The 24,373-nt window shown below is 42.9% G+C and overlaps 1 protein-coding gene across 1 annotated transcript in view; it reads right to left on the bottom strand.

Moving 5' to 3' along the window:
* caln1 (calneuron 1) overlaps positions 1 to 24,373 on the bottom strand; it is a 104,263-nt gene that overhangs the window by 63,049 nt on the left and 16,841 nt on the right. The window contains exons 2-3 of the mRNA XM_024442829.2: positions 20,402 to 20,526; positions 7,152 to 7,295 (exon numbers count right to left, since the gene is read on the bottom strand). Coding sequence (XP_024298597.1) covers positions 7,152 to 7,295; positions 20,402 to 20,519 — 262 coding nt within the window. The 5' untranslated portion in view covers positions 20,520 to 20,526. The remainder of the gene's footprint in view (positions 1 to 7,151; positions 7,296 to 20,401; positions 20,527 to 24,373) is intronic.

Raw genomic sequence — 24,373 nt, 5'->3', positions numbered from 1 at the left:
GCAGCGTCATGTTGTGGGGATACATTGCTGCAGGAGGTGCACTTCACAAAATAGATGGCTTCATGAGGGAGGAAAATTATATGGATGTATTGAAGCAACAACTCATATCATCAGTCAGGAAGTTAAAGCTTGGTCGCAAATGGGTCTTCCAAATGGACAATGACCTCAAGCACACTTCCAAAGTTGTGGTAAAATGGCTTAAGGACAACAAAGTCAAGGTATTGGAGTGGCCATGACAAAGCCCTGTCCTTAATCCTAAAGAAAATTTCTGGGCAGAACTGGAAAAGCGTGTGCAAGCAAAGAAGCCTACGAACCTGACTCAGTTACACCATCTCTGTCAGAAGAAATGTGCCAAAATTCACCCAACTTGTAATCACGTGTGTTGTGTGTGTTTGTTTGTTTGTGTGTGTACGCATGTGTTTGTTAGCGTAAATATGTGCAACACAGTTCATTAAGATGAAAGGGAGCAAGGGACCACAGCCAACATTTTACACATAGACAGTTTAGAGACAGATATTGCTACAATGGGACTATGGGATGTGTTAAGTGCTCTTCCGGTGTGTGTTTGGATAGTAGGATCCTTCATGCTTATTTAAAGTGTAAAGTGGAGGTTGTGATATGAAAGTATGGTGCGAATGAGTGCACATTACTGTGTGCATGTCATGTACTGTATGTACATGCAAATGTGTGTGCATAATGGTGAATGAGCACTCATGTCAATGTATTTATTATGTTTGTGATTATGTAGTCATACTGTGCCTTCGGAAAGTATTCATTACCCTTGACTTTTTCCACATTTTGTTAGGTTACTGATTTATTCTAAAATTGATTAAATAGTTTTTTCCCCCCCTCATCAATCTACACACAATACCCCGTAATGACAAAGTAAAAACAGGTTTTTAGATATTTTTGTAAAAGTATTACAAATAAAAACTGAAATATCACATTTAAATAAGTATTCAGTCCCTTTACTCAGTACTTTGTTAAAGCACCTTTGGCAGAGATTACAGCCTTGAGTCTTGGGTATGACACGACAAGCTTGGCACACCTGTATTTGGGGAGTTTGTCCCATTCTTCTCTGCAGATCCTCTCAAGCTCTGTCAGGTTGGATGGCGCCGGAGGAGATGGCTGCCGTGTTACAGGCTCCTAACCAATTGTGCTATTGTGTGTGTTTGTTTGCGTTATTTGAAATGTATTTTGTACATAATGTGTCTGCCACCGTCTCTTATGACCAAAAAGAGCTTCTGGGTATCAGGACAGCGATTACTCTTTACCATCAGCTGCTACTCGCTGTTTGTTGGTTACCTATGCATAGTCACTTTGCCCCCACCTACATGTACAGATTACCTCAACTAGCCTGTACCCCCGCACACTGACTTGGTACCGGTGCCCCCTGTTTATAGCCTCGTTATTCTATTTGTGTTACATTTTATTATTACTTTTTATTTTAGTCTACTTGGTAAATATTTTCTTCTTCTTGAACTGCACTGTTGGTTAAGTGCTTGTAAGTAAGCATTTCACGGTAAAGTCTACACTTGTTGTATTCGGCGCATGTGACAAATAAAGTTTGATTTGATTTTATCCAACGTCAAATCATTGGATAATAAAATGTAAGTGGCTGAACGACGACATGAATAAAATACAGCTGGCTGGGTTTTCAGTCCATCGGCAAGATAGAACAGCTTTGGCGGTCTGTGGGGTGGCAGTCTGAGTTTATTTGTAAATAACAGCTGGTGCACGAAATCTGATATTAAGGAAGTCTTGAGGTTTTGCTCGCTTCAGGTAGAGTATCTCATGAGAAGCTGTAGACCACACTATTTACCAAGAGAGTTTTAATCTATATTTTTCGTAGCTGTCTATTTACCACCACTGGCACTAACACGGCACCCAACGAGCTGTATAAGGCCATAAGCAAACAAGAAAATCCTCATCCAGAGGCAACGCTCCTAGTGGCCGGGGACTTTAATGCAGGGAAACTTAAATCTGTTTTACCTCGTGTGCAACAAGAGGAAAAAAACTCTAGACCACCTTTACTCCACACACAGAGACGCATACAAACCTCTCCCTCGCCCTCCATTTGGCAAATCTGACCATAACTCTATCCTCCTGATTCCTGCTTACAAGCCAAATGTACCAGCGACTCGCTCAATAAGGAAGTGGTCAGAAGACAAAGATGCTAAGCTAGAGGACTGTTTTGCTACCACAGACTGGAATATGTTCTGGGATTCTTCAGATGGCATTGAATAGTACACCACATCAGTCACTGGCTTCATCAATAAGTGCATTGATGACATAGTCCGCACAGTGACCGTATGTACATACCCCAACCAGAAGCCATGGATTACAGGCAACATCCACATAATAAAGGGTAGAGGTGCCGCTTTCAAGGAGCGGGACTCTAACCTGGATGCTCACAAGAATTCTCGCCTCCGATGAACTATCAAACAGGCAAAGCGTCAATACAGGACTAAGATTGAATCGTACTACACCGGCGCTGACGCTCGTTGGATTTGGCAGGGTTTGTAAACTATTACGGACTACAAAGGGAAGCACAGCTGCGAGCTGCTCAGTGAAACAAGCCTATGCTCGCTTCGAGACAAGCAACACTGAAGCATGCATGAGAGCATCAGCTGTTCCAGACGACTGTGTGTTCATGCTCTCCATAGCCGATGTGAGTAAGACCTTTAAACAGGTCTACATTCACAAGGCCGCAGGGCCAGACAGATTACCAGAACGTGTACTCCGAGCATGCAGTGACCAACTGGCAAGTGTCTTCATTCACATTTTCAACCTTATATTTGACAGAGACTGTAATACCAACATGTTTCCAGCAGACCTCCATGGTCCCTGTACCCAAGTACACTAAGGTAACCTACCTAAATAACTACCGACCCGTAGCACTCACATCTGTAGCCATGAAGTGCTTTGAAATGCTGGTCATGGATCACATCAACACCATTATCCCAGAAACCCTAGACCCACTCCAATTGGCATACCTCCCCAACAGATTCACAGATGATGCAATCTCTATTGCACTCCACACTGCCCTTTCCCACCTGGACAAAAGGAACACCTATGTGAGAATGCTATTCATTGACTATAGCTTGGACCCTGGAACTAAACACCTACCTGCAACTGGATCCTGGACTTTCTGACGGACCGCCCCCAGGTGGTAAGGGTAGGCAAAAACACATCTGCCACACTGATCCTCAACACAGGAGCCCCTCAGGGGTGCGTGCTCAGTCCCCTCCTGTACTCCCTGTTCACATTTGATTGCATGGCCAAGCATGACTCCAACACCATCATTAAGTTTGCCGGCGACACCTGATCACCAACAACGATGAGATAGCCTGTAGGGAGGAGGTCAGAGGCAGTGTGGTGCCAGGACAACAACCTCTCCCTCAACGTGATCAAGACAAAGGATATAAATATCATGGTCCAAACACACCAAGACAGTCATGAAGAGGGGACAACAACGCCTATTCCCTCTCAGGAGACTGAAAAGATTTGGCATGGGTCCTCAGATCCTCAAAAAGTTCTACAGCTACACCATCAAGAGCATTCTGACCGGTTGTATCACCGCCAGGTATGGCAACTGCTTGGCCTCCGACCGCAAGGCTCTAGAGATGGTAGTGTGTACGGCCCAGTACATCACTGGGGCCAAGCTTCCTGCCATCCAGGACCTTTATTGCCAAAGACTCCAGCAACACTAGTCATAGACTGTTCTCTCTGCTACCACACGGCAAGCATTACCGGAGCGCAAAGTCAAGGTCCAAAAGGCTTCTTATCAGCTTCTTCCCCTAAACCATAAGACTCCTGAACAGCTAATAAAATGGCTACCCGGACTATTTGCATTGTCCCCCTACTCCATTTTTATGCTGCTTCTACTCTCTGTTTATTGTCCATGCATAGTCACTTTACCTCAACCTACATGTACATATTACCTCAATTACCTCAACTAACCTGTGCCCCTGCACATTGAATCTGTACCGGTACCCCCTGTATACAGCCTCGCTACTGTTAGATTCTTCTAAAAAACTGTTTTATTCTAATAAATACTTTCTTAACACTTATTGTTAATCATTTCACTGTAAGGTGAAACCTGTTGTATTCGGCCGATGTGACAAATACAATTTGATTTGATTTGAGAGTTGTTGAACTGCTATTTTCAGATCTCTCCAGAGATGTTCGATCGGGTTCAAGTCCGGGCTCTGGCTGGGCCACTCAAGGACAGTCAGAGACTTGTCCCAAAGCCACTCCTGCGTTTTATTGGCTGTGTGCTTATGGTCATTGTCCTGTTGGAAGGTCAACCTTCACCCCAGTTTGAGGTTTTGAGGGCTCTGGAGCAGGTTTTCATCAAGCATCTCTCTGTACTTTGCTCAGTTCATCTTTCCCTTGATCCTGAATAGTCTCCAAGTCCCTGCTGCTGAAAAACATCTCCACAGCATGAGAGTCTGTTGGGGCCTTTTGGCAAACTCCAAGCGGTGCTGTCATGTGCCTTTTACTAAGGAGAGGCTTCAGCCTGGCCATTCTACTGTAAAGGCCTGATTGGTGGAGTGCTGCAGAGATGGTTGTCCTTCTGGAAAGTTCTCCCATCTCCACAGAGGAACTCTAGAGATCTGTCAGAGTGACCATCGGGTTCTTGGTCATCTCCCTGACCAAGGCCCTTCTCCCCCAATTGCTCAGTTTGGCCAGGCGTCCAGGTCTAGGAAGAGTCTTGGTGGTTCCAAACTTTTTCCATTTAAGAATGATGGAGGACACTGTGATCTTGGGGACCTTCAATGCTGCAGACATTTTTTGGTACCCTTCCCCAGATCTGTGCCTAACAAAATCTGGTCTATGGTCAATTCCTTTGACCTCATGGCTTGGTTTTTGCTCTGACATGCACTGTCAACTGTGGGACCTTATATAGACAGGTGTGTCCCTTTCCAAATTATGTTAAATAATTTGAATTTACTACAGGGGGACTCCAATCAAATTGTAGAAACATCTTAAGGATGATCAATGGAAACCGAATGTACCTGAGCTCAATTCTCATAGCTAAAGGTTTAAAAACTTATGTAAATAAGGCATTTGTGTTTTGTATTTGTAATACACTTGCTCAAATTTCAAAAAACTTTTTTCGCTTTGTCATTATGTGTATTGTGTGTAGATTGAGGAGGATTTTTATTTAAGCAATTTTAGAATAAGGCTGTAAAGTAACAAAATGTGGAAAAAGTAAAGGGGTCTGAATACTTTCTAAAGGAACTGTATGTAGGAACATGTGTATGAATGTGTAAAAAAGAAAGAGCAGGATCTAATTATGTATATGTGCGTTTCTGACAGTGTGTATATGACCATGTCTTTGTGAAGGTGTGATCGTGGTGTGTAAACAGGAGGGAAGGGATCTCTTCATGTTTAAATATGTACAGTGCCTTGCGAAAGTATTCGGCCCCCTTGAACTTTGCGACCTTTTGCCACATTTCAGGCTTCAAACATTGTATTTTTTTGTGAAGAATCAACAACAAGTGGGACACAATCATGAAGTGGAACGACATTTATTGGATATTTCAAACTTTTTAACAAATCAAAAACTGAAAAATTGGGCGTGCAAAATTATTCAGCCCCCTTAAGTTAATACTTTGTAGCGCCACCTTTTGCTGCGATTACAGCTGTAAGTCGCTTCGGGTATGTCTCTATCAGTTTTGCACATCGAGAGACTGAAATTTTTTCCCATTTTTCCTTGCAAAACAGCTTGAGCTCAGTGAGGTTGGATGGAGAGCATTTGTGAACAGCAGTTTTCAGTTCTTTCCACAGATTCTCGATTGGATTCAGGTCTGGACTTTGACTTGGCCATTCTAACACCTGGATATGTTTATTTTTGAACCATTCCATTGTAGATTTTGCTTTATGTTTTGGATCATTGTCTTGTTGGAAGACAACTCTCCGTCCCAGTCTCAGGTCTTTTGCAGACTCCATCAGGTTTTCTTCCAGAATGGTCCTGTATTTGGCTCCATCCATCTTCCCATCAATTTTAACCATCTTCCCTGTCCCTGCTGAAGAAAAGCAGGCCCAAACCATGATGCTGCCACCACCATGTTTGACAGTGAGGATGGTGGGTTCAGGGTGATGAGCTGTGTTACTTTTACGCCAAACATAACATTTTGCATTGTTGCCAAAAAATTCAATTTAAGTTTCATCTGACCAGAGCACCTTCTTCCACATGTTTGGTGTGTCTCCCAGGTGGCTTGTGGCAAACTTTAAACGACACTTTTTATGGATATCTTTAAGAAATGGCTTTCTTCTTGCCACTCTTCCATAAAGGCCAGATTTGTGCAATATACGACTGATTGTTGTCCTATGGACAGAGTCTCCCACCTCAGCTGTAGATCTCTGCAGTTCATCCAGAGTGATCATGGGCCTCTTGGCTGCATCTCTGATCAGTCTTCTCCTTGTATGAGCTGAAAGTTTAGAGGGACGGCCAGGTCTTGGTAGATTTGCAGTGGTCTGATACTCCTTCCATTTCAATATTATCGCTTGCACAGTGCTCCTTGGGATGTTTAAAGCTTGTGAAATCTTTTTGTATCCAAATCCGGCTTTAAACTTCTTCACAACAGTATCTCGGACCTGCCTGGTGTGTTCCTTGTTCTTCACGATGCTCTCTGCGCTTTTAACGGACCTCTGAGACTATCACAGTGCAGGTGCATTTATACCGAGACTTGATTACACACAGGTGGATTGTATTTATCATCATTAGTCATGTAGGTCAACATTGGATCATTCAGAGATCCTCACTGAACTTCTGGAGAGAGTTTGCTGCACTGAAAGTAAAGGGGCTGAATAATTTTGCATGCCCAATTTTTCAGTTTTTGATTTGTTAAAAAAGTTTGAAATATCCAATAAATGTCGTTCCACTTCATGATTGTGTCCCACTTGTTGTTGATTCTTCACAAAAAAATACAGTTTTATATCTTTATGTTTGAAGCCTGAAATGTGGCAAAAGGTCGCAAAGTTCAGGGGGCCGAATACTTTCGCAAGGCACTGTATGTGTGCGTGTAACAGAGTGGGTTCCTGTCTCTCACTGGACTCGAACATGGGACCTTCTGTTGCATGTGCAACTGCATGTGTCTGTGTACTGTAAATGTGTGAAATGGGTACTGAAGGTGACTCACCATCCATGTCTAGTCTCTGCATGATGATGGCCAGCTCCACCTCACTGGGCATGTATCCCAGGGACCTCATGGCCATACCCAGCTCCTGCTTGGAGATGAACCCGTTCCCATCCCGGTCCAGCACTCTGAATGCCTCCCGGATCTCTGTCAACACAAGGAGGGGAGAGGATACACCATGGTTAGGAATTATTTTAACTCTGTGCCTTATATCAAGAACATTGCAAATGACATCTGCAATAACCTGCAGGCAACTTATGGTGGTGACAAATAAGCTTGCTCTGTGTGTACAACAAGCCACTGTACTGTGTCAGTTTGAAAGATACCCATCAGCGTCAAGCCTAAAAGTCAGCAGGCTCCTCTGTGCTTTCATGAATTAATATTTTATTAGTGTGTCTACAGAGAAAATTGGGCTTATGGCAGGGAGGCAATGAGCAGGGAGAGAGAGACAGAGAACTGGATAGAGAAATAGAGAGGGGGGGGGTAGAAGGAAAGAGAGAGAGGGGAAAGAGAGAGATGCAGCAAGATTGTAAGAGAGAGAGAGGCAGCCAAGGATGTTTTTAAATAAATCAAATCAAATTTTTTTGGTCACATACACATGGTTAACAGTTGTTATTGCAGGTTTAGTGAAATGCTTGTGCTTCTAGTTCCAACAGTGCAGTAATATCTAACAAGTAATCTAACAATTCCACAACAACTTCCTAATACACACAAATCAAATTAAAGGAATGGAATAAGACTATATACATATAACTATATGGATAAGCAATGACCGAGCGGCATAAGCAAGATTCAATAGATGGTATAAAATACAGTATATACATATGAGATGAGTAATGCAAGATATGTAAACAGTATTAAAGTGGCATTATTAAAGTGACTAGTGATCCATTTATTAAAATGGCCTATGATTTGAAGTCTGTATGTAGGCAGCAGCCTCTCAATGTTAGCGATGGCTATTTAACAGTCTGATGGCCTTGAGATAGAAGCTATTTTTCAGTCTCTCGGTCCCAGCTTTGATGCACCCCTATTGACCACGCCTTCTGGATGGTAGCAGGGTGAACAGGCAGTGGCTCGGGTGGTTGTTGTCCTTGATAATCTTTTTGGCATTACTGTGACATTTGATTTTTGGTATTTGTTTTTTTTATTAGGATCCCCATTAGTTGTTGCAAAAGCAGAAGCTACTTTTCCTGGGGTCCACACAAAACAAGAAACATGACATAATACAGAACATCAATAGACAAGAACAGCTCAAGGACAGAACTACATCATATTTTTTAAAGGCACACGTAGCCTACATATCAATATATACACACAAACTATCTAGGTCAAATAGGGGAGAGGCGTTGTGCCGTGAGGTGTTGCCATATCTGTTTTTTTAAACCAGGTTTGCTGTTTATTTGAGCAATATGAGATGGATGGAAGATCCATGCAATAAGGGCTCTATATGATACTCTACACTTTCTTGAATTTGTTATGGATTTGGGGACTGTGAAAAGACCCCTGGTGGCATGTCTGATGGGGTAATTGTGTGTGTCAGAGCTGTGCGTAAGTTGACTATGCAAACAATTTGGGATTTCCAACACGTTTGTTCTAATGTTTCTTTTAAAAAGAAGAAGTGATGCAGTCAGTCTCCCCTCAACTCTTAGCCAAGAGAGACTGGTACGCATAGTATTTATATCAGCCCTCTGATTACAATGAAAAGCCAAATGTGCCGCTCTGTTCTGGGCCAGCTGCAGCTAAACTAGATATTTCCTTGCAGCACTGGACCACACGACAGGACAATAATCAAGATTAGACAAAATGAGAGACTGCAGCACTTGCTTTTTGGAGTGTAGTGTCAAAAACGCAGAGCATCTCTTTATTACGGACAGACCTCTCCCCATCTTTACAACCATTGAATCTATATGTTTTGACCATGACAGTTTACAATCTAAGGTAACGCCCAGTAATTTAGTCTCCTCAACTTGTTCAACAGCCACACCATTCATTACCAGATTCAGCTGAGGTCTAGCACTTAAGAAATGATTTGTACCAAAACAGGCTGAAACTCTTTGTTAAGAGTTTCAGTGACTTCATTAGCTGTGGTTGCTGATGTGTATATGGTTGAATCATCAGCATACATGGACACACATGCTTTGTATTAATTCCAGTGGCAGGTCATTGGTAAAAATAGAAAAGAGTAGAGGGCCTAGAGACTGCCCTGCGGTACACCACACTTTACATGTTTGACATTAGAGAAGCTTCCATTAAAGAAAACCCTTTGAGTTCTATTAGATAGATAGCTCTGAATCCACAATATGGCAGAGGTTGAAAAGCCATAACACATATGTTTTTTCAACAACAGCTTATGGTAAATAATATCAAAAGCTGCAATGAAATCTAACAGTACCCCTCCACAATCTTCTTATTATCAATATGTTTAAACCAATCATCAGTCATTTGTGTCAGTGCTGTACATGTTGAGTGCCCTTCTTTATAAGCATGCTGAAAGTCTGCTGTTAATTTGTTTACAGAGAAATAGCACTGTGTTTGGTCAAACACAATTTTTTCCAACAGTTTGCTAAGAACTGGCAGCAAGCTTATAGGTCTGCTGTTAGAACCAGTAAAGGCCACTTTACCACTCGTGGGTAGCGGAATTACTTTGGCTTCCTTCCAGGCCTAAGGACAAAGACTTTCCTCTAGGCTCAGATGAAAATAGGACAGATAGGAGTGGATATAGTCAACTACCATCCTCATTAGCTTTCCATCTAAGTTCTCAATGCCAGGAGGTTTGACTCCCACACTAAATTTACAAAATTTAAACTTGCAATGCTTTTCATTAATTATTCATTTTTTTATGCATGAATATAATTGCTCACTGTTCATTGTTGGCGTTTCCTGCTTAAGTTTGCCCACTTTGCCAATGACGTAATCATTCAAATTATTGGCAACATTGGCAATGATTTTGTGATGCCATCAGCCATCTGATTCAATGAAAGATGGAGATGAATTTGTCTTTCTGCCCATAATTTCATTTAAACTACTCCAAAGTAGTTTTTCCATCATTTTTTATATCATTGATCTTGGCTTCATAAGTACAGCCAGTCAGATGTGCAGCCATACTTAATAGCCACTCCTTTTCCCCATCTCTTTCAACCATACAGTTTTTTAATTCCTCATCAATCCAAGGCGACTTAACAGTTCTAACGGTCAGTTACCTAACAGGTGCATGTTTATCAATAATTGGAAGAAGCAATTTCATAAATTCATCAAGTGCATCTGGATGATCCTCATTAATCACAACAGAACAACAAATATTTTTAACATCATCCACATAAGAGTCACGGCAAAATCTTTTGTATGATCTCTTATACACTATTTTAGGCCCAGATGTTGGAACTTTGGCTTCCTGGATATAGTAAGTATATTGTAATCACTGCATCCAATGGGTACGGATAAAGCTTTAGAACAAAGTTCTACAGTATTAGTAAAAATGTGATTGATACATGTGGATGACCTTGTTCCTGTAGTGTTTGTAAACACCCTGGTAGGTTGATTAATAACCTGAACCAGATTACAGGCACTGGTTACAGTAAGAAGCTTCCTCTTGAGTGGACAGCTTGATAAAAACCAGTCAATATTCAGGTCCCCAGAAAAGTTTACCTCTTTGTTTACATCACATACACTATCAAGTATTTCACACATATTATTTAGACACTGACCAACCACAACACTTCAATAACACTTGACATAAGATCTTCTCTAAGCATTACAGGGATATGGCTCTGAATATATATAGCAACATCTCCCCCATAAGCATTTCTGTCTCTTCTATAGATGTTACATCCTTGTATTGCTACTACTGTATCATCAAATTAATTATATATTAGAAATGGCTAATATATGAATGTTCTGATGTTAGCAAGTTATTGATTTCATTAACCTTATTTCTAAGGCTACATATATTAATATGGGCTATTTTCAGCCCTTTCCTGGGTAGCTTATCAGAGATATACATAATACTGAAAAGAGCAAACAAAGCAAGAGAAAAAAATATACATTCAGCAGTCCATAGATTAATTGGTGTGTGTGTGCTGCGGGGTTGAAGCCACGAACCTATAGGCTTGGCTCTCTCTCATCCCTTCAAGGCTTCTGGGAGGGAGGGTGGACAATGAGCCTGTCATAGCGGATGTAAGCGATATCCTCACGCGCTCTGGCAGCTTTCATGGCTGGGATCAGTTCTTTCCTCACTGGCGAACAGCTTCAGGATAGTCCTTGCTGAGGAAGATGTACGTTCCTCACAAGTTCTTGGCTTTTTCCAGAACAGCTATCTTGTCCTTGAACCTCAGGAACTTGACCACTATCAGCATTGAGCCTATCACCTGGGCTGGTGGTGGGTTTTCTAGTCCTGTGGGCGTGCTCCACCTAAATCTTCTTGTGGTCCATCTTCAATATTTCAGAGATCATTTCCCTCACCTTGTCCTCAGACTCCGTCCAGGTCTCATGTGGAGATTCTGCAATTCCGTCCACAACCATGTTGTTCTGCCTTGATTGTCCCTCGAGATTTATCCGTCATTGTTATCATGGATTCACACACTGAACTGATGTCCTCTCTCAATGACTTACAGATTGCTGTCATCTTGCCGTTCCTGTTTCAACTCATCGACTTGACCCTATGAGAACTGAAAACTGTTCTTCAGGTCCTGGACCTCTCTGGTCAGGTCGTCCATTCTTTTATTAGTAGAATCCACAAGTATACGGACAAAACACTTGAAGCTATTTTCTTGTTGATGTAACAACTGCTTGTAGGACTCTAAGTTTATTTAAAAGATTGTTCACATGTGATAGAGACACACCACTGTCCTCAACGGTACTCCTGCCGGCTTTGGTCGTTGTCATGGTAGCTAGCAACGTAAGGTTTCGCTGTTACTACTCGCAATTCCAGATAGGGCAGGTCACAGGGATGATTGAAAACAACAAACAGCAGGGATCTAGACAGCCACAAAACCGGGACAATCCGCGGTCACAGCCACAATGGCTAACCGCGTCGCAGGCTGTGTTCAAGAAAACCCAGCAAGCTTGATATGCAGCTAGCTAGCAGCTAGCAAATACCTCCACAGACCCGTCCTTGGTCAGCAAGATCACTGAACAGAGACTAGCACTCCCAGCAACTGATGCCAACTGCATCACGGGGTCCAAACTAAGAAGTTGGATAGCTACCAAGAACTTTCCAACACACTTTCAAACAACAAACTTTTCAAAACAATAAAACCGAGCCCTCACTCACAGGGAGTACAGGAGGGGGCTGAGCACTCACCTTTGTGGGGCCCCAGTGTTGATGTTCAGCGAAGTGGGGATGTTGTTTCCTACCTTCACCACCTGGGGGCAACCCGTCAGGAAGTCCAGGACCCAATTGCACAGGGCGGGGTTGAGACCCAGGGCCTCAAGCTTAATGATGAGCTTGGAGGGTACTATGGTGTTGAATGCTGAGCTGTAATCAATGAACAACATTCTTACATAGGTATTCCTCTTGTCCAGATAGGGCAGTGTGATGGCGAATGCATTGTCTGTGGAACTATTGGGGCGGTACGCAAATTGAAGTGGGTCTAGTGTGACAGGTAAGGTGGAGGTGATATGATCCTTGACCAGTCTCTCAAAGCCCTTCATGATGACAGAAGTGAATGCCACGGGGCGATAGTCATTTAGTTCAGTTACCTTTGGCTTCTTGGGTACAGGAACAATAGTGACCATCTTAAAGCATGTAATAGAGATGGAATGTCAGATCTCTAAAGAACACTATGATTGCATGGTATGCTTCAGCACACAGCTGAAAACTGAATAGTTTGAGGCTGGGTACTACTGGAATACATACAGTGGGGCAAAAAAGTATTTAGTCAGCCACCAATTGTGCAAGTTCTCCCACTTAAAAAGATGAGAGAGGCCTGTAATTTTCATCATAGGTTCAACTATGACAGACAAAATGAGGAAAAAAAATCATGAAAATCACATTGTAGGATTTTTAATGAATTTATTTGCAAATTATGGTGGAAAATTAATCTTACGGGTCCAGTCTTGAAAAGACCATGTCAATAAACAAAACATCGTAGTGGTAGAGTTCTTCAAAGAAACCATAAGAAGGAGCAAACAACAGGTTACCTGATACTTATTGTAGTCTAAAGATAACCTGAGCGTGAAGTAAAGTTTCATGCTAGAGGAGGCCTGCCCATGCTGCCAATCTTTAGCCTATCCTTGGTCAATCACCTGTCAATCATGTGCTGAGAAGCTGTCATTTATTCATAGCCAGTCAGGATTAGTAGGAGTGATTTGGAGCTCTGAGCTGCAAGGAAGACAATGGTGTGTAAATGTCATGTTTTTTCTCTGTATTTAAATCACCTCGTAAAATCTGAAATGATATTTGGGATCATAAAAGCACTTCGATGTTACCGAGGGTTCAGGTTATTTGTTGTACTAGCCTCTGAAAAGTATTTTGTCCTTCCCTGCTTCCCAAAACATCTGGCCCGAGCAAACACACTCAGCCATTATCATTCATAGCAGAGTACAAAAGCTTGTTCTAACCAGAGACACTCGTTTTAGCAATGTGTTTGTGTAAGAGAACACACACACACAGCACAACAAAACAGAGAAAAACACAAGCACATCAAAGGTGTATGGATTTATTTTGGTACATTGAAATTAGCGCCTCATGAATAAACCCATCAGGAGGATCACAGCAGAACAGAACAGTGAGTGACTCAGGCCTTTGTAGAGTAGGTTCCTGTGTGAGGGCTCGGGCCCATCTGAACACCAACAACATTCAGACCACGGGTCGTATAGTCATACAGCTTTTTCTCTATTTCATGCACAACTGCTCGCATATCAATCACGTGCTCTGATGCTCTGAAAACCAAAGCTTTACAGGGGAGAATAATTTAACATCCTGTATGACAAAGTAATACCAATGGAACAGGAATACCCAAGGAAAATGTCAGATGGAGAAAAGAATCAGAGTAAAAAAGACTTGAATTTAGAGTCACTTTAACAGCACCCTGCATCGCAATCTAGGCCAAGTGCATCAGCACTCATGTTCAGTAGGGCACACCATAGTAAAACTTTTTACAACGTAAAACTTCAATATTTGTTTTAATTGGACAACTTCAAGTAGTAGCTCCTAGTTAGAAAATAGTGTCTCCCTACTGAACACTACTTATCCCTACTTTCTCAGTGTATCAAATGTGTGTTATGTGCTTTGTGATATGAAGTTAGTGCTGTCAGTGCTGTATGTGTCTATAAATTACAATATCATATCCACATCTTGCCTGACCTTTCAGACACAGCAGCAGAAGCAGTAGCAGCACAGATCGGCCTCGGAGGCAAGACTACCTGGTACACAAAGCTCTCTACCCACACCAACATCTATTCTACATGCTGCAGCGCTCAGAGCACTGCACACACACACATACCAACCACACACAAATCAAACAGTCCAAAACATGCAAGTAGAATAAGACACAAAAGGAAACTACATCCCATCCAACAGGCTGAGAGGTTAACAATGTGTACCTGTACTAAAGCTGACTGATGACAACGTGCTGTATGCAGTGAGTCAGCTAGTTCAACGCAGTACAGTAACATTGTTTCACTTTAATGGCCATAGATAAAGACACTTACAGGTAGCAACACCAAATTTCCTCAGTAAATATCCCCATGGTAGAAATGGTGAACATGGTTGAAATGGTAGCTGCCTGTGTATAGTACTATGGATAAATTAATAAGCCAAGGAGATGATTGCTAATCATTACTCTAGTGTAGTGTGTTACAGTGCATTTGGAAAGTTTGTTACGTTACACTCCCCGATTGTCGCAGCAGTCCAAGGCACTGCATCTCAGTGCAAGAGGCGTCACTACAATCTCTGGTTCAAATCCAGGCTGTATTGGCCTAGCGTCGTCCGGGTTTGGCCGGGGTAGGCCATCATTGTAAATAAGAATTTGTTCTTAACTGACTTGCCTAGTTAAATAAAGGTTAACATTTTTTAAAATAAATATTCTAAAATGGATTAGATAGTTTTTTCCCTCATTAATCTACACAAAATACCCCATAATGGCAAAGCAAAAACAGGTTTTTAGAAATATTTGCAAATGTTCTGAAAATAAAAAACGAAAATACCTTATTTACATAAGTATTCAGACCCTTTACTCAGTACTTTGCTGAAGCACCTTTGGCAGCGATTACAGCCTTGAGTATTCTTAGGTATGATGCTACAAGCGTAACACACCTGTATTTGGGGAGTTTCTCCCATTCTTCTCTGCAGATCCCCTCAAGCTCTGTCAGGTTGGACGTGGAGCATCACTGCACATCTATTTTCAGGTCTCTCCAGAGATATTCGATCAGGTTCAAGTCTGGTCTCTGGCTGGGCCACTCAAGGACATTCAGAGACTTGTCCCGAAGCCACTCCTGCGTTGTCTTGGCTGTGTGCTTAGGGTCATTGTCCTGTTGGAAGGTGAACCTTCGCGACAGTCTGAGGTCCAGAGTGCTCTGGAGCAGGTTTTCATCATGGATCTCTCTCTGCTTTGCCCCGCTCCTCTTTCCCTCTATCCTGAATAGTCTCCCATTCCTTGCAGCTGAAAAACATCTCCACAGCGTGATGGTGCCAGGTTTTCTCTAGACATGACACTTGGTATTCAGGCCAAAGAGTTCAATCTTGGCTTCATCAGACCAGAGAATCTTGTTTCTCATGGTCTGAGAGTGTTAAGGTGCCTTTAGGTGCCAAACTCCAAGCAATCTCAATTTTAGAATAAGGCTGTAACGTAACAAAATAAAAAATAAAAAATGTGTCTCTTACTAAGGAGTGGCTTCCTTCTCAAATCAAATCGAAACAAATTTATTTGTCACATACACATGGTTAGCAGATGTTAATGCGAGTGTAGCGAAATGCTTGTGCTTCTACTTCCGACAATGCAGTAATAACCAACGAGTAATCTCACCTAACAATTCCAAAACTACTACCTTATACACACAAGTGTAAAGGGATAAAGAATATGTACATAAAGATATGAATGAGTGATGGTACAGAACGGCATAGGCAAGATGCAGTAGATGGTATTGAGTACAGTATATACATATGGGATGAGTAATGTAGGGTATGTAAACAAAGTGGCACAGTTTAAAGTGGCTAGTGATACATGTATTACGTAAAGATGCAGTAGATGATATAGGGTACAGTATATACATATACATATGAGATGAATAATGTAGGGTGTGTAAACATTATATTAAGTAGCATTGTTTAAAGTGGCTAGTGATATATTTTACATCAATTTCCATCAATTCCCATTATTAAAGTGGCTGGAGTCAGTGTGTTGGCAGCAGCCACTCAATGTTAGTGGTGGCTGTTTAACAGTCTGATGGCCTTGAGATAGAAGCTGTTTTTCAGTCTCTCGGACCCCCTGCTTTGATGCACCTGTACTGACCTCGCCTTCTGGATGATAGCGGGATGAACAGGCAGTGGCTCGGGTGGTTGTTGTCCTTGATTATCTTTATGGCCTTCCTGTGGTGTAGGTGTCCTGGAGGGCAGGTAATCTGCCCCCGGTGATGCGTTGTGCAGACCTCACCTCTAGAGAGCCTTACGGTTGTGGGCGGAGCAGTTGCCGTACCAGGCGGTGATACAGCCCGACAGGATGCTCTCGATTGTGCATCTGTAGAAGTTTGTGAGTGCTTTTGGTGACAAGCCGAATTTCTTCAGCCTCCTGAGGTTGAAGAGGCGCTGCTGCGCCTTCTTTACGATGCTGTCTGTGTGGGTGGACCAATTCAGTTTGTCTGTGATGTGTACGCTGAGGAACTTAAAACTTACTACCCTCTCCACTACCGTCCCATTGATGTGGATAGGGGGATGCTCCCTCTGCTGTTTCCTGAAGTCCACAATCATCTCCTTAGTTTTGTTGACGTTGAGTGTGAGGTTATTTTCCTGACACCACACTCCAAGGGCCCTCACCTCCTCCCTGATGGCCATCTCGTCATTGTTGGTAATCAAGCCTACCACTGTAGTGTCGTCCGCAAACTTGATGATTGAGTTGAAGGCGTGCATGGCCACGCAGTCGTGGGTGAACAGGGAGTACAGGAGAGGGCTCAGAACGCACCCTTGTGGGGCCCCAGTGTTGAGGATCAGCGGGGTGGAGATGTTGTTACCTACCCTCACCACCTAGGGGCGGCCCGTCAGGAAGTCCAGTACCCAGTTGCACAGGGCGGGGTCGAGACCCAGGGTCTCGAGCTTGATGACGAGTTTGGAGCGTACTATGGTGTTAAATGCTGAGCTGTAGTCGATGAACAGCATTCTCACATAGGTATTCCTCTTGTCCAGATGGGTTAGGGCAGTGTGCAGTGTGGTTGAGATTTCATCGTCTGTGGATCTATTTGGGCGGTAAGCAAATTGGAGTGGGTCTAGTGTGTCAGGTAGGTTGGAGGTGATATGGTCCTTGACTAGTCTCTCAAAGCACTTCATGATGACGGAAGTGAGTGCTACGGGGCGGTAGTCGTTTAGCTCAGTTACCTTAACTTTCTTGGGAACAGGAACAATGGTGGCGCTCTTGAAGCATGTGGGAACAGCAGACTGGGATAAGGATTGATTGAATATGTCCGTAAACACACCAGCCAGCTGGTCTGCACATGCTCTGAGGGCGCGGCTGGGGATGCCGTCTGGGCCTGCAGCGAGGGTTAACACGTTTAAATGTTTTACTCACGTCGGCTGCAGTGAAGGAGAGTACACATGTTTTGGTTGCGGGCCGTGTCAGTGGCACTATATTGTCCTCAAAGCAGGCAAAAAAGTTATTTAGTCTGTCTGGGAGCAAGACATCCTGGTCCGTGACGGGGCTGTTTTTTTTTGTAATCCGTGATTGACTGTAGACCCTGCCACATACCTCTTGTGTCTGAGCCATTGAATTGTGACTCTACTTTGTCTCTATACTGACGCTTAGCTTGTTTGATTGCCTTGCGGAGGGAATAGCTACACTGTTTGTATTCGGTCATGTTTCCGGTCACCTTGCCCTGGTTAAAAGCAGTGGTTCGCACTTTCAGTTTCACGCGAATGCTGCCATCAATCCACGGTTTCTGGTTTGGGAATGTTTTAATCGTTGCTATGGCAATGACATCTTCAATGCCCTTTCTAATGAACTCTCTCACCGAATCAGCGTATTCGTCAATGTTGTTGTTGGACGCAGTGCGGAACATATCCCAATCCACGTGATGGAAGCAGTCTTGGAGCGTGGAATCAGATTGGTCGGACCAGCGTTGAACAGACCTGAGCGCGGGAGCTTCTTGTTTTAGCTTCTGTCTGTAGGCAGGGAGCAACAAAATGGAGTCGTGGTCAGCTTTTCCGAAAGGAGGGCGGGGGAGGGCCTTATATGCGTCGCGGAAGTTACAATAGCAATGATCTAAGGTTTTACCAGCCCTGATTGCACAATATATATCCTGATACAATTTAGGGAGTCTTGTTTTCAGATTAGCCTCGTTAAAATCCCCAGCTACAATGAATGCAGCCTCAGGATATGTGGTTTCCAGTTTACATAGAGTCAAATAAAGTTTGTTCAGAGCCATCGATGTGTCTGCTTGGGGGGGAATATATACGGCTGTGATTATAGTCGAAGAGAATTCCCTTGGTAGATAATGCTGTCGACATTTGATTGTGAGGAATTCTAAATCAGGTGAACAGAAGGACTTGAGTTCCTGTATGTTGTTGTGACCACACCACATCTCGTTAACCATAAGGCATACGCCCCGCCCCTCTTCTGGCCACTCTATCATAAAGGCCTGATTGGGTGGAGTGCTGCAGAGATGGTTGTCCTTCTGGAAGGTTCTCCCATCTCCACAGAGGAACTCTGGGAGCTCTGTCAGAGTGACCATCGGGTTCTTGATCACCTCCCTGATCAAGGCCCTTCTCCCCTGATTTCTCAGTTTGGCCGGGCGGCCAGCTCTAGGAAGAGACTTGGCGGTTCCAAACTTCTTCCATATAAGAATGATGGAGGCCACTGTGTTATTGGGGACATTCAATGCTCCAGGAATGTTTTGGTACATTTCCCCAGATCTGTGCCTCGACATAATCCTATCTCGGAGCTCTACGGACAATTCCTTCAAACTCATGGCTTGGTTTTTGCTCTGACATGCACTGTCAACTGTGGGACCTTATGTAGACAGTTGTGTGCCTGATCATGTCCAATCAATTGAATTTACCAAAGGTGGACTACAAAGGCACACAACACAAGATCAATTTCAAGTCTCATAGAAAAGGGTCTGAATACTTATGTAAAAAATATATTTTTATTTTTAATTTTTAATACATTTGCCCAAATTTCTAAAAACCTGTTTTCGCTTTATCATTATGAGGTATTGTTTGTAGATAGCTGAAAAAATATTTATTTGATCAATTTTAGAATACGGCTGTAATGTAACAAAATACCAAATAAAAAATGCATCAGAAATGCATCATAAGATGATGATTTCTGTATTTTGAAAGTTACATATCTTGACAACAGGATTGCTGACAAGCAAAACATTTTGGGACTATTTCAACAATGGACAATTGAAACAAATACCAAAATATATTTTTAGGGTGGAATTTTCCTTTAATGTGGCATAATTTTATTAATACAGTATTTATGGTATGAGAGCAGCTAGTGTAGTTAATCCCCCCCTCCACTATGAGCACTGTGATGATGTGGTTTCCAGCAGAGGATAGAATAATATTGATCAGGCCTGGGCTGGGTTCCACCGCTGGGCTGGCCAGTGGGGTGATTAGTTTCAGAACAACGTACACACACACACACACACAAGATAAAAGCATTCATAAACACAGACTCAGCTACTTCCTCTAATTAATGCCAAGAGAGAGCAAGAGCCCATTAATCAAATTCTACTTGTGTGTGATAAGTGATAAGAAAATTCATAGTCATAGTTTAGAAAGCCAATGCTTTGTTGGCTCCAGCAACAGGGGCAAGCGGTGTTTGTAAATAAATGTTTTGACTGGTCCAACCTCTGTGATTCATGGCTCAGAATAGTGTCTTACTACTTATCCCATATATAGCCTACTATTTATCCTGCCCAATTCAAACACACAAACCCCGGCCTAAACTCAATCTCTCTCTATGACCCTCACCAGCCAAATCCACAGTCCCAGTCCTAATCTCTATCCCCTCTCACCAGAAACAACCAAGCCCAACCCAACCAAACCTAGCCCAAACCAACCTAGCCCCAGTAGTACCAGCCCAAGCCATGAGGAGACTCACCATCTAGCTCCTCCACAGAGATGCTGGCCAGCTGGTCACTGTCGTTGTCCTCAGACAGAGAGTGACTCAGGTAGTTCCCCTTGTACAGCAGTCCTGCCGTCACATGGTGGAACGGCATCTTGTCCCTGTGTGAGAGAGAAAGGGTGGACTGATTAGTTTAGGATCAGTGAAATCTGAACATGACAGAGAGAGAGAGAGAAGAGAGAGGGAGTCAGATTTGAAAAAGCTTCTTCCACTTTCTCCAACGCACAAGTGGTTATCGCCACCCTGCTACCACGAAAATACTTTCACCCTGCCACCATGAATGCAAGCATTTCGCGAGACTGTGTCTCAAAACCTAAATGTATACCCACCACTCCACCCTGCCTTTACAACCAGGTCCACCTCTACAAGGCAGCAATCTCCACTTTTGCTAGGACCCTGAAGGACGTCACCCTCAACCGTAGCCCCAGCACCTCACACAGGAGCAACAGAGCAACGTACACCCCGCCCAGACCAGCGAGACGCACTCCCAGACCTGCAAGACCCCTCCCGAAGGACCTGCATCGAGAGAACCCACACCAAGAGGACCTACACCCAGACCACAGCATCACCAGCCACACCCCAAACAGCTAAGACCACCTCAAGCAATGCTGGCCACAGCCTATATAGGCCCCCCCCCATTTCAGACCTAGGCCCCCCGTCCCTGTGGCAAGGACTTCAACATGACAGCAGGACATATGCCCAAGCCATGAGAAGAGCAACAGGCCTAACCCCAACTATTACACCCGCCCAAGCCACATCGTGCAACCTAAGAGATATGTATCAGATGCTCAACATGCTCTGCTCACACCTACTTTGATGGTCCGGCCCTAAACCACACAAAAACAACACTAGACACTATGGAACACAAAGCTTTTACTATCACATTCTGGAATATACAAGGTCTGAGGTCATCTTCCTTTGGCCTAAAGATCAGGAACCGAGACTTCATCAAAGAAATTGGAAATACAGACATTGTCATCCTACAAGAAACATGGTATAAAGGAGACGGACCCACTGGTTGCCCTCTAGGTTACAGAGAGCTGGTAGTCCCATCCACCAAACTACCAGGTGTGAAACAGGGAAGAGACGCAGGGGGTATGCTAATTTGGTAAAGAGCAGACTTAACCCACTCTGTTGAATTAGTCAAAACAGGAACATTTTACATCTGTCTCGAAATTAATAAGGATATTATCTCAACAGAGAAAAAATGTATTGTGTGCTACCTATGTCCCCCCAATAAAATCCCCATACTTTAACGATGACAGCTTCTCCATCCTAAAGGGGGAGATCAACAATTTCCAGGCTCGGGGACATGTACTAGTCTGTGGCGACCTAAATACCAGAACTGGACAATAACTGGACACCCTCAGCACATAGGGGGACAAACACCTACCTGGAGGTGACAGCATTCCCTCCCCCATATGCCCCCATAGAGACAACTATGACCAACAAAAACAGGTCACAACTCTTACCGCTCTGTCGGATGCTGGGTATGTACATAGTCGATGGTAGGCTTCGAGGGGACTCCTTTGGGAGGTACACCTATAGCCCATCTCTTGGCAGTAGTACTGTAGACTACTTTATCACTGACCTCAACCCAGAGTCTCTTAGAGCGTTCACAGTGAGTCCACTGACCCCCCCTATCAGATCACAGCAAAGTCACACTCTACACGAACAGAGCTATGCTCAATCATGAGGCATCAAAGCCAAAGAAACAAAATAATATTAAGAAATGCTGTAGATGGAAGTAAAGTAGTATGGAAATCTACCAAAAAACTATTAGGCAACAAGAAATGTAATCCCGTCTAGACAATTTCCTGATAAAAAGGGGTTTACTGTAATAAGGAAGGTGTAAACTTGGCAGTAGAAAACCTAAACCGTATATTTGACATCTCAGCTTCCCTATCAAATCAAAAAAATTCAAGCAGACAACCTAAGAAAATTTGCAACCTTGACAAATGGATTGATGAAGAATGCAAAAACCTAAGAAAGAAATTGAGAAACCTATCCAACCAAAAATATAGAGATCCTGAAACACCTGAGCCTACGCCTTCACTATGGTGAATCACTGAAACAATACTGAAATACATTACGGAAAAAGAAGGACCAGCACACCAGAAATCAGCTCAATGTAATTGAAGAATCCATACAATATAACCATTTCTGGAAAATTTGAAAACTCTAAACAAACAAAAACATGAAGAGTTATCTATCCAAAACAGAGATGTATGGATAAACCACTTCTCCTATCTTTTTGGCTCTATAACAAAGAAAAAACAGCAAAAGCATATACATGATCAAATACAAATCTTAAAATCATTTTTTTAAGGACTACCAGAACCTACTGTATTCTCCAATTACATTGAATGAACTACAGGACAAAATACAAACCCTCCAACCCAAAAAGACCTGTGGGGTTGAAGGTATAAATTATAAAATATACAGACCACAAATTCCAATTGGCTATACTTAAACTCATTAACATCATCCTCCGCTCTGGCATCTTCCCCAATATTTGGAACCAAGGACTGATCACCCCAAGACAAATTTGACCACAATAACTACCGGGGGATATGCATCAACAGCAACCTTGGGAAAATCCTCTGCATTATCATTAACAGCAGACTCATACATTTCCTCAGCAAAAACAAACTACTGAGCAAATGTCAAATTGTCTTTTTACCAAATTACCGTACGACAGACCACATATTTACCCTGCACACCCTAATTGACAAACAAACAAACCAAAACAAAGACAAACAAAGACATGTTTTTTTATTTCAAAAAAGCTTGTGTCTCAATTTCTGCTACACAAATTCATGGAAAGTGGTGTTGGGGGAAAAACATACGACATAAAATCCGTGTACACAAACAACAAGTTTGCGGTAAAAATGAGCAAAAAACACATTTCTTTCCACAGGGCCGGGGGTTGAGACAGGGATGCAGCTTAAGCACCACCCTCTTCAACATATATTTCAACAAATTGGCAAGGGCACTAGAACAGTCTGCAGCACCCGGCTTCACCCTACTAGAATCTGAAGTCAAATGTCTTCTGTTTGCTGATGATCTGGTGCTTCTGTCCCCTACCAAGTAGGGCCTACAGCAGCACCTACATCTTCTGCACAGATTCTGTCAGACCTGAGCCCTGACAGTAAATCTCAATAAGACAAAAGTAATGGTTTATATTATTAGTTACTATAATGTTACTAAGCAGTAATGTGTAAAGGAAGTGTTATGTTACTACACTTAAAAGAAAATGCACATGGGCACTATTGGGCTGGGGCTGTATAGCACGAGAGGTTTTGACTAAGCGAAACAAACTGTACTCCCGTCTCCTGCCTGGTCATTTCTCCACAACACAAATTCTACACCCACCTCAAAGGAAGCGATTCTCAAACCTTTCATAACATAGCTATCACCTACAGAGAAATTAACCTGGAGAAGAGCCCCCTAACCGAGCTTATCCTGGGTGTAACATTCGTTGTTAAGGGTAGACCAAGGCGCAGAGTGATTTGAGTTCTTCATATTTTATTAAAATGTGAACCAGCAAAAAAATACAATAAACAATTCAACGAACGAAAAGCTTTGTCGTGCAAAAATACATGCAATCAAAAAAAGACAAGATCCCACAACTGAAGGTGGGAAAAAGGGATGCCTAAGTATGATCCCCAATCAGAGACAACGATAGACAGCTGTCTCTGATTGGGAACCATACTAGGCCAACAAAGAAAAATAAAACATAGATATACAAAAACGAGTACCCACCCTAGTCACACCCTGACCTAACCAAAATATAGAGAATAAACAGAGATCTCTAAGGTCAGGGCGTGACACTGGGGCTCTGTTCACAAACACAAACATAACCCGCAGAGACCCAGGACAGCAACACAATTAGACCCAACCAAATCACGAGAGGGGAAAAAAATACTTGACACATTGGAAAGAAAT

The sequence above is a fragment of the Oncorhynchus tshawytscha genome, linkage group LG13 (assembly GCF_018296145.1).
Source record: "Oncorhynchus tshawytscha isolate Ot180627B linkage group LG13, Otsh_v2.0, whole genome shotgun sequence".
Classification (NCBI taxonomy): Eukaryota; Metazoa; Chordata; class Actinopteri; order Salmoniformes; family Salmonidae; genus Oncorhynchus; species Oncorhynchus tshawytscha.
This window is presented reverse-complemented; position numbering and strand designations above follow the sequence as displayed.